Raw genomic sequence first — 11,598 nt, 5'->3', positions numbered from 1 at the left:
CCCCATCAGACTAAACTACATCAAGCCAAATTACCTGAACCCAAACCCATCAGACCCAACCCCATCAGACCAAACTACCTGAACCCGAACCCCATCAGACAAAACTACCTGAACCCAAACCCCATCAGACCGAACTACCTGAACCCAAACCCTATCAGACCAAACTACCTGAACCCAAACCCCATCAGACCAAACTCCATCAAGCCAAACCATCTTAAACAGAACCCTGTGAGGCCAAACCTTATCAGTTCAAACTGCCTCAAACCAAACCCCATCAGACCAAACTTTATCAAGCTAAACTGCCTAAAACTGAACCCCATTAGTCCATCCCCATCAGACCAAACTACCTAAAACCAAATCCCATCAGTCCAAACCTCATACATTTTTCAGTCTGTAACCATCAGATCAAACTCCATCAGACCAAACTACCTAAAACCGAACCCATTGAGTCTGACCCTCGCAAGTCCAAATCACACTCGTCTGAACCTCATAAATCCAAACCCTTTCAGTCCGTCCCCAACAGACAGAACTTCTTCAGACTAAACCACCTAAAACCAAACCCCAACAGTCCAAACCTCATCAGTCCGAACCTGCCACAGACCAAGCATCAGACCTGAAAAGGTAATATATTGTGTCTAATGCTGACCAGATTTCTTTGGGCCAAATATCCTCAGGTAAAAGGGCATCAAACCAAACACCAAACCCAAGGAAAATGTCTCTTATAGCAAAGCCATGAAAGCTGGAAGCAGTTCCACTGTTTTATGTTGTATGTTATGATATAAAATGTAAAATATCAATGCCACTGTGTCGAAAATACTGCACTTGACCTTCCACCACCGTGCCCTTAGTGGTTGAGGTTTAACCTCAACTGACATTCGTGTCGACTCTATATTAGCTACAGCACTTATTTTACATTCTAGCAGACACCAATGTATTGAATAATGTATTGAATAAGGATGTAAATAGTTTCTTTAACAATACCAAAACCAGGTGGTTTCAGGAGAATGTCTAGCAGAAATGAATTGAATCCATAAAGGAGGTCCTCGTTGTCTGGCATCTCCATCTTTAATAATGCACAAAGTGTTATTTTTGGCAGGCCGGTATCTGTCTGATGTACACCCCAGGATCAGTGGCCATCTGGCAGACATCTCTGCTGTGTTCCCCCTCCAGGCACTGCAGTCTCTGATATGGACAGACTCAGTGGGAAGGGTTGGGGTTCAGATGTGTAGCCAGTTATTGATGGATTTCTGTCTGAGCTGTTAGGCACTTCACCAGCACCCTTCACTTGGGGACATGTGGTGTGAAATAGGTAAACTTTGAATGAAGATGTTGTTGAGTCTGATGGGTGATGTTTTCTGCTGCTGAAGCGTGATTGAGGCTCGGTAATGAGGATAATAAGCAGTTTGCTGAACCTGAAAGATTATCCCATTATCCCAGTTTAAACCATTCTTCTGCTGCTGGACACTAATTCTCTGTTATCTTTTCTGTCTCCTCCATCCCCCTAATGGCACCATCTTCATCACCTCAGACCCTCATGCAGGTGAGTAGGCCTCCTTTTGTTTTCCTCTCTGGATTTTACTGGGTTTTCACTGGAAACTTTGGCTTAGTTCATGCAGACTTGTGTCTTAACTTGAAGTCTGCAAACATTTACTGCTTACTCTGTGCTTTATCAAGCTGTATTTGAACTTTAGAAGTTTGAGGGCAGGCTAAAGTGGGTCCTGAATAATTTACAATGCACAATCAGAAACCAAACTTAGTTTCAGTGGCCTACATAGAGTCAGAAAGTTAAATCTGCCAATGCAAAGAGCAAATATAACCAAAGAGGAGCTCAAAATGAATTATTCTTATATGGATCTTATAATTAGTGACATTATATTCTGACAGAAATAGTTCTTAGAAGGACTTTTTTTCCTGTTTGTATACTTTCATCCCCTTAGCCATGCACAGTAAGACCTAAGTAAACCTACAAAGGAGAAAGAGCATTAAGAAATAAGGAAAACAGAAAGTAAGATTAAGCTCTAAAACAAATGATTGTTATTGCTGGGTAGGCACACAGAGAAGCAAAAGGTCCTAAAAGTCAGAACCATTTATTTTTAATCTGTGCTTTAATGGAGAAGTCATGTTGGAGAACGTCTTTGCTTCTGCTACCTGCTGCTCCTGCATATCCCGGGTTTATTTTCACTGCCTGAAGCTGCATGTGGATGTTGGGATGAAATAACGACTGAATATTTTAGCTTTTATGTTGTGTACTTTGTTTTTTTTATTTATTACCTAGGAAAACTTAGTTGTAGCATTGAGTACAAAACTGTCATTGATTATGTAAAATGGTGAAATGGAAATGTGGCAACTTTGAAAATCTTCTAAATGATCTGATTTTTTATGTTTGTGTTTAATTTGCTTGGGTTTGGTTTAAATGAAAATGGAGGAAATGGGGATGCCAGGGTTTAGCATAGTGCTTGACACGGTCGTCACAAGTTCGATTCCCGGCCTGGTGAGTTTTGTCACAGGTCTTCCCTCTCTCTCATTACCTGTTATCTTCCTGTCTGAGTTCTTTCAAATAAAGGCCACTAGAGCCAACAAAACCTTGAAAAATATCTTGGAATAATTGTATTTTGGTGATCATTTTGCCTAATTTTCTTGGAAAGCCAGTAGTTGTCAGGTTTGGTTAAGTTTTGATAAATTCTTTGATTACCTTTAAATTTCACGACAGATATATAAATTAAGTACATGAGCAAAAGCAAAGTATCCATTATCTCAACTCAGCACAACTCCACAGACAGTTGTGTGAAAGATGAGAGAAATAATGAGCTGAAACTATTTCCAGTAGGATGTGGGAATCAATTAATTCCTAAATCTGAAGCTTAAAATCCAGGCAAATGTGTTCTGATGAAAGTTGTGCTTGTTCTTTAGGCACGTAAAGGAGATGCCAGTAATCCATTTACGTGTAAGGGCTCTCACACAATCTCATTTTCCAATTTAAGTATTAACCTAAGCTTGATGATTTTGACTTACTTTTGCATAATAATTTGAAGATTGTGGATGCTTTCATGATCAATATGGGATTTGATTTTGTATATTTTAGTTGAGGAGCAGATGTCACAGTGACACATGAAATCTGCAGTGATAATGAGGCCCAGGGTGATCCTGCAGGTGATTCACACATGTTGCCAACTGGGCAGCATGAGGTGTTCCAGGCCGGCAGCATGGTCCGCAGGCTGGCAGGAGCAGCAGGTGGATGACGCATCGCAGCGCGTTTCACTGCATCGTTCCATGTTCCTGCTTGTTCCCGCCTGCTACTCAACAATTTTACGTGTTTTGTCCGTAACGTTCAGAAATCTCCCGCTTGTTTAATAATTCACTCGTGCTCTTTTTGGTCTGTGTGACGTTGGGCCGTTAAAAATAGATGATCTTTGTTGTAGAAGTAGAGAGTTTTCAGAGCAGCACAGCAGTGCGTTTTCTGTTTCTGATGCCCTGCTCTTCATTTTAGGCAGTGAAGGTAAGTTAGTTGTTTTTTAACGTGATCTGTTGGAGTCTGAAGCAAGCAGAGTCTCTGTATATGTTAAATCTAGCTTGCTGAGGTTTTGGTTTGGTAGTCTTGGCTGCCCTCCAGGGTGGATTCCTGCTGGGTCACCATGGGGTTGAACATCTAACCTTCAGCAAGGGAGGCGCACTGAAACAGCTGCAACTAATGCAAACCAAGCAGATCTGCTACTAGTTTCTGGGTCAAGAGCAGCTGAAGTGTTGCAGTGTAAATTAAAATGTTTGCGGTCATGGATACGGTGGCAGCTGTATGGTAATTAGCTGTAATCCCAAGGCTCAGGCTGCAGTGCGCAGGGGTCAGAACGTGAGTGTCGGAAATACTCTCCAGAGTTTGGTAGCTTAGAGGTCCTGCCGTTAGGAAGTGGGGAAAGACATGATCCTACTCTCAGACTTCGGCTCCACAGACTCTGGTTTGTAGTTGTGGAGGTTTTAGAAGATTTTTCCATGTTGCTGAAACATATCCAGTGTTTAAAAATGAAGATACTTTGTCGGTGGAATCGCAGCTTGGTAGGTTGACTTGCATTTCTAAATATTTTCATGTTTCTAGAAGACATTTGATAGTATTCTATGAATTATTTTCCTTTTTTCATCCATATTTATTTGATTCCCTGCTGTTAGTTCAGATTAAATTTTATTTTTTCTCTAAAATATTGTTCTTGATTTCTTTTTCAACTTATGCACAAAAATATTTTGCTGGAAAGAAACAGGAGGTCGTGGGAAATATGAACAAGAGGACTCTGAGACAGATAGACATAATACGGTGCTAAAGTTAAAGGTTTATATCTTTAACTTTATCTCATTGCCACATCAAGCCATTAACATCAATGTTTTGTTTAGGATTTTATATATGACAAACCAGCTCTAATTAGTACATTACCGTGATCCAGAAAGTTTTCAAATTTTTTGATAAGTACAGATCTGAAAAGTGTAATGCCTATTTCACCACACTTTGGAGAAAAATAAAAAATAAACAAGTCACTTTCTCTTTGTAGTTTTTCTTGTCAAAAGTCACAATTGGCATATAAAAAATTGGAGTAAATGTTTTTCTACTGCATATCTGCCTTTTATGATTTTACAACCATAATTTAGACTTCTGAAACCTTTTAGGACTTTGCATATCCTTCATAGCATTTTGCTAAGTCTATAGCTCAGTATCGTGGTGCCTGCAGAGGAAATGGGCAATTTTTCCAGCAATCTGGAATCAGACAGTTGGGATCAGGCTTACTCATCTGCTGAGTTACCGTATTTTTCGTACTATAAGCCGCTACTTTATCCCTATGTTTTGAACCATGCGGCTTATATCTCGGTGTGGCTTTTCCGTGGATTTTTCTTCAGCCACCAGGGGGCTCTTTAGCAGGAAGTGAATCATTGGAAGTCAAAATTGGAAATCAAAGAAGGAAGTGCTAATTTTCGTTTTGAACAAGCACATGCTAGCAGCAGGCACGACAGAGAAATGTTTTCAAACTCATATCCCCTCATCATGGAAACCACATGAAGAAGTTCATATGATGCAGCTTTTAAGTTGAAGGTTATCGATCTGGCAGTACAGATTGATAGCCGCTGCACTAAGCTCGGTGTGAACAAATCCATGGAGACGCAGGGCTGCGTCCTTTATAGCAGATTTAGCGTCCTTGTGGAAAACCGAGAGCGGCTGAGATACCAGCGGCTTATAGCCCGGTGCGGCTTATAGTGAGGTGTGCTCTATAGTCCGGACAATACGGTATATCATGCCACCTGTATGAAGAGAAAAAAAAAACACCTTTCTTTTTACACATGATTACAAAGTTTAAAATGATTCAGTTTGTCTAATGTGTATAATGCTCAGCACACAGTGAAAGCTGCTGGTCTTCTAGAGGAATCCACCTGCAGCCTCTTTGCAGGGTTTTCTATACTTTCTTGAGCTTTTAACTTCCTCTAACATCCAGAATTAAAAGCCTTTCCCTTCTGCAGGATTTTTCATATGACGACTCGAAGGTGGAGTTCAACGTGGATGCCCCTAGTGGCGTGGTGATGGAGGGCTACTTGTTCAAAAGGGCTAGTAATGCCTTTAAGACCTGGAACAGGTAACCGCCATGGCGAATCATTTATTCAGCAAGTGAAATATTTACAATCATTCAAATGGCTTAATTTATTGCGTTCCCTCTCTGTTTCTGTTACAGACGGTGGTTCTCCATACAGAACAATCAGCTAGTCTATCAGAAGAAGTTGAAGGCAAGTCCATTTAAATTTAAACCATCCGCTTAAGATAAAAGCAGTAATATATTTTGATGTTGCTGTGATCTTTTCTGAAATCTGTGTGTTTGATGTCGAGGAGATATTTCTGCAGAAAGATTTGAGATGCTAGCAGATATCTGTTAACACTTTGCTGGTGGAGATTTGTGAATCCCAGTAGAACTTCCTCATTTTAATAGATGGAGAACGTATACAGATTTCCTTTTGCAGGAAGCGTATCTGGGATAGAAAAGCTGTTCCCCCCTGCTGTTACTGCTTCATGTTGAGAAATATAACAAGTAATTTTGTGTGAACAGGATGTTCTGACGGTGGTAGTGGAAGACCTCCGATTGTGTTCTGTTAAACCACATGAAGATATCGAGCGGAGGTTCTGCTTCGAGGTCGTCTCCCCGTTCAAGTAAGGAGTACTTACTTGTTTTTGTTATGCTTGGATTTGTTTTGGGAAAAGACCATCAAGAAAAACAATTCCCTAGATTATGGTTCATTGTGACATTTTTGCAAACATATATTTTTGATTCTCTTGACTTGTTTCTTTCTGGGGAAATCCTTATAATAAAAATAAATTAAGGCCTTCAAATGTCTTAAATTTATTAGAAGATGTAAGTTGGCCTTAAATTTGTTAACAACAGGTCTTAAATTTTGTCATGGCAGTACTATTTATTATTATTATTATTGTGAGACTTTTTGAATCGCACCCAAACGTCTTCATTGTATTCTGTGATTAGATGCGGTTGAAGCTCCTAGCAACTAACTTTTAGCATATTCTTGCTAGCCAGCTTTCTTGGACTGTAATGTAGCAAGTTCCCCCAACCATCTCAAATATTTCTAGTTTTTTTTGGCCTTAAATTTCATTCGAAGTTGGTTTTAAGAACTTGGTCAAGGTTTTAAATTTGACTTGCTGAAACCTGCTAATACTTTCTCTTAGCCGTCTAAGAGAACATCTAACAACCCAACCAACAATCAAATCATCCAGCAAAATCAAACAGACCAACCATCTAAGAGTCCAACCACCTAACAAATTAACCCATGAGCAGCTATCTATCCAATATATCTAACTAAATAACCATCCAAAAGACCAACCAACCACATATTGCTCCTACAATCCACTCAACCAACCATATAGCACCCAACAGAAAAGCCAATATGTCAACTAGCCATCTAACAATCCAACCATCCAACAAATACTCCAACTAGTCCTCAGACCAAACTTCCATCAAACATCCATCCCCCTCGCTATCTAATTATTGAAATCATCATATCAATAATCTAATACTCTTACAACCCATCCAACCATCAAATTTCAACACACCAACCAATATACATTCAAAACAGACCAATCAATCTGTATTACAGGAGCTGCATGCTTCAGGCTGAGTCTGAGAAGCTAAGACAGGCTTGGATTCAGGCAGTTCAAGCCAGCATTGCTTCAGCATACAGAGAGAGCCCAGACACTTTCTACATAGAGGTGAGTCATCACTTGGTCATGAATAACTTGAGGGCAACGTTTGCAGGTTGTTTATGAGATTTCACCACATGTTTGGGTTTCAGGGCTGTTAAACACATGACTCTAATTATTGTAATTGGATACAGTTTTACTCAGGTTTTCCTTTTCGTTCTGTTTTAAATGTAACGAATTTCAGGACACTTTTGGGGGTGCATACTTTGCCGTCCTGATGGATTTTTGTATCTAATTTCAGCATCTGGACAGAACTGCCTCTCCGTCCACCAGCAGCATCGATTCAGCCAGCGAGCCGCGGGAGCGAAGCGCTCGGGGTGAGACCATCCTGCAGCGCATCCAGGGGATGCCGGGGAACGAGCAGTGCTGCGACTGCGGTCAGGCAGACCCGCGCTGGGCCTCCATCAACCTGGGCGTCCTGCTGTGCATCGAGTGCTCCGGGATCCACAGGTGGGAAACAGAGGAACATGCGAGCAATAGCTAACCCAAACTGTCTTATTAGAGCAAAAGCAAAAAACAGGCTGAGGTTGACTAATGTTGAAAATATTCACTTAGTCATAGACCTGCTGAAGGAAGTTTGCCACAGTGTTTTTCTGGAAAATAAATGAATTCGATTTTAGGGTTTTTTATTAGATTTGGACGATTTGGAAGTTTGAAGAAAGTTAGAGAATGGGAGAAAAACATTAGCTTAAAGCATCCATCCGTCCATTTGTCCATCCATCCAACTGTTCATATATCCATCCATCTGTCCTTCCATCCATCCATGTTCACTGCATGAAAATCTGTCATAAATTCATAGTCAATGTTGGATTTGTACTTCGAAAGTATGAGAACTTTCAGATTTGTGTCTGAAAAATGTAAATTCAAATAAAAATTTGTTGGAATCCTATCCTAAATAAAGTATAAATATAATTTCAAAGTGATTACCTTCAACACTTGGAAGGCAAATAAAAAAAATGACACATCCTAAAAGTAAAAAAGACCAAAAAAATAATCCTCACAAAATTTGAAATGCAACTGTTTTTGTTCACCAGACTAGAAAAATGTTCAAAACAGTTTGTGTTCAATTATAGGCAATTAGGAACATAGTTAAGGTTCAGGAAACATAATAAAAGCCATACAAGTATTTAGAAAAGCCAAGGTTATTGTATCACAGGACTACCCTGAAAGCACATCCTCTATTTTAACAGAATAGCATGGCCTCAAAAAGCAAATTTATGCCACTAAATCAGCTTTTTTTTCTCTTTTACGAAGAGAAGAGACCTTTTATTACATTAATTCAGTGTGAGAATAAAAAAAAACAGAAACAATCTGCAGGATTTGCATGTTTTCCTTTGAAGTAAACCCAGTTTCTTTTTACTCCCACCTGTTGAATATGCATGCTCCCTCTCCAGGCTCGTCCTCTCACAGTCGGGATCAGACGTGCTCTTTTGTCACAGTACAGTTTTCTTTCCAGCATACCACTGTTGCCCGGATACTAGACAGTAATTTGCATCACATTAGGCGTCTGGAGTAACAGAATATGTGACTGATCTGTTTACCTTCCTTCCTCCACATCAGCACAAAAGAGGAATAACGGCTGCATTTCTTTCCTTGAATCAACGACCATCTCCTGCTGCAACTTAGCATATCATGATGCTGAAATGTTTTTATTCCAGGAGTCTTGGGGTCCACTGTTCAAAAGTGCGTTCCTTGACGCTTGACTCATGGGAACCAGAGTTATTAAAGGTAATACTTTGAATACTTTGACATTTTGTGTTCTTACAGATCATCAGTAATATTTAATTTATTTCCTTGCAGCTGATGTGTGAGCTTGGAAACAGCGTCATCAACCACATATATGAAGGTTCATACCAAGAACAGGGTCTGAAGAAACCGTTACCATCCAGCTCAAGGTAAAGATGTGTAAAAGTGCAGCAAGCTAATATTTGAAATGATATTTCTGAGGCAGTAAAATGAATTGAAACCTGTTTTGGTGCAGGCAGGAAAAAGAGGCCTGGATTAGAGCGAAGTATGTGGAGAAGAAATTCCTGAAGAAGCTGGGCTCCACTGAGGTCCTCGTCAACGGGGAGAGGAAGTCGGAGAGGCACTGGAGTGTGAAGAAATGCCGGAGACACAACAGCGCCACCACTGTTCCCAAAACACAGAGGAGATACAGACAAGAGCCTGGCAGCACCTCCCCTTCTGCTCTCTCAATTGGCAAGTCCAGTAATCCAGTTGTTTTATTTTTAATCATTGCAAAATTTACAAACATTGTATTGTTGCTGTATTGTCTCTGTAAAAAGAAAGTACACCCTTCATCAGCTCTGGAGTCTTATTGTAAGAACATAGTAACAATTATGTGGTTTTTACAAGTTCTAAAAAAAACATTAAAATATATTTGAAAGTAGGACTGAAACAATTAATCAGATTAATCGTGAACTCCTCGAGCGTCAACTGGTTCAAATTATGTAAAAGAAAAGAATCTCCACTTTTTCTATCCAACTATTAGTCAAAGCCTTTCTCTGTTCTGACGCTAAATTGAGCAAAAAGGGCCGAGCTTTTAACATGTTGATCTTAAGAAAAAGTTGAAAATTGTCTGAGTTTCAAAACTCAGAAAATTTCCAAATGTCCAAAAGTTTTTTTTCTAGCAAATTTTAAACTTTTCAAACTCAGAAAGTTTTTTCTAAAACAGTTTTGAGATTCATTTCAGAGCTTCTTAGTTTTTTGGCAGAAATGTTCTGCATTGTGCACGTCCCTTGGATTGAGAGTCAGATATTTTTATTTCTAATAATTGCACAATTCTGTGTCATCATTACTATTATTGTTTTTATTGTTAATCTTTATACACTTTAAGACTGATCATTGTATGAACCTTTATACCTGATGCTGCAGAATTTCCACCATTGCGGAGAAATCAAAGCTGTTTGTATTCTAAAAGAGGGTGCACCTTGTTTTTACTGTATTGTAGAGAATGGACCACAGAGTCATTGGGACGTATAACATTTAACTTGTGTTGTTCTTTTGTCTCTATCACAGCAGCGGCCAAATTCAGACGAGAATCTTTGTTTTGTCCTGATGAGCTGGATTCTCTCTTCTCTTACTTTGATAACGGATCTGGTCCTCGAAGTGAGTTTGTTGCTTTTTATACCCCAACATTCAATCGTAGACCCATCTGGGAACATTGTGAGAATAACCAGAAATCCTGAGCAGGCGGATGCATTAAATTAACTTTGTTTCTGCAGGTTTGAGCAGCGACAGCGGCTTGGGAGGCAGCACAGACGGAAGTACCGACATCCTGGTGTTTGGCTCGGTGGTGGACAGCGTCACAGAGGAGGGTAGGTCTAGTTTGAGAAGGTTGATGCAGCAGCTACGAGGTTTGATGAGCAGCTCCATATATGATCTGCAGAGTGCGAAGTGTCTGAAGAGTCGAGCGGTGAGACTGAGGCCGAGACTTCAGACCCGGAGGACACGAGGGAGATGGATCCTGGAACGCTGCTCTATAAAGCCTCTAAGGCTCGCAACCTGCCCGTCATGGCAGAAGCTCTGGCCCATGGCGCCGACGTTAATTTGGCTAACGACGAGGACGAAGGAAAGACGCCTCTTATACAAGCTGTTACTGGGGTGAGTTAGTCCAGACAAACTGTTCCTCTAATATTCAACTCTTAATGGTGATCATTTATTTTAAAATGTGACTGAAATGATCCGTAACTGTAAATATTTTCTGCTCTACCATCTTTAGCAGTAAATTTCTTATCTTCTAACTGTTTTAGGGTTCTCTGGTTGCCTGCGAGTTCCTGCTGCAGAACGCTGCTGATGTCAACCAAAGAGATGGAAGAGGGAGGGGGCCCTTGTATCACGCTACGTATCTGGGACACACAGGGTGAGTCAAAGTAAAACATTTCCCATCTCTGCTCTAAAATGTGTGAGGACAAGTTTATAACTAGTCTTAACACAGTTTATACAAGATTCAAATAATGTGCTGCATGTGACTCCTTAGCATTTTAATATCAAAACAGCTTTAAGAGATGTTGTTTATATAGATGGTAACATAAAGTATAATTACCGTATTTTCCGCACTATAAGACGCACCGGATTATAAGGCGCACCTTCAATGAATGGCCTATTTTTAAAAAAAATTCATATATAAGGCGCACCGCATTATAAGTCGCAATGAATAGACACTTCAGTTTGGGTTGACAATTTGTACTATACTCTATTATTACACATCTACATTTTTAAAGAAGTGTTCCCAGAGTAGTTTATATAGTAGGCTGCCCCAGTCGTTGTTTCACTCACGGTGTTGGTGTTGCGATATTGTGCCCAACTGCTTTCTGGGTAACACAGACCAACCGAGACGCTGCCGCTGCAGTCTCTGTCTCTCTTCCCCC

General features: G+C 40.1%; 1 protein-coding gene across 2 annotated transcripts; it reads left to right on the top strand.

Moving 5' to 3' along the window:
* Positions 1-6: 6 nt before the first annotated feature.
* Positions 7-11,122, top strand: LOC103461083 (arf-GAP with coiled-coil, ANK repeat and PH domain-containing protein 3-like). Of its 2 annotated transcripts, none has more exons than XM_008403409.2 (13): positions 7-1,540; positions 5,491-5,603; positions 5,700-5,751; positions 6,069-6,169; positions 7,126-7,237; positions 7,470-7,678; positions 8,887-8,956; positions 9,029-9,123; positions 9,210-9,427; positions 10,247-10,336; positions 10,453-10,545; positions 10,617-10,831; positions 10,981-11,122. In XM_008403409.2, exons 1-13 carry the CDS (start codon positions 1,505-1,507, stop codon positions 11,092-11,094), a joined length of 1,518 nt encoding a protein of 505 aa, XP_008401631.1. In that variant the 5' UTR covers positions 7-1,504; the 3' UTR covers positions 11,095-11,122. The 2 variants fall into 2 exon arrangements, with proteins under 2 accessions (XP_008401631.1, XP_008401630.1); XM_008403408.2 differs by lacking the exon at positions 7-1,540 and adding an exon at positions 3,526-4,047.
* Positions 11,123-11,598: the final 476 nt, after the last annotated feature.

Source organism: Poecilia reticulata, unplaced genomic scaffold, assembly GCF_000633615.1.
Source record: "Poecilia reticulata strain Guanapo unplaced genomic scaffold, Guppy_female_1.0+MT scaffold_574, whole genome shotgun sequence".
NCBI classification, from domain to species: Eukaryota; Metazoa; Chordata; class Actinopteri; order Cyprinodontiformes; family Poeciliidae; genus Poecilia; species Poecilia reticulata.
Note: the sequence above shows the minus strand (reverse complement) of the source record. Positions and strands in the feature narration are given on the sequence as shown.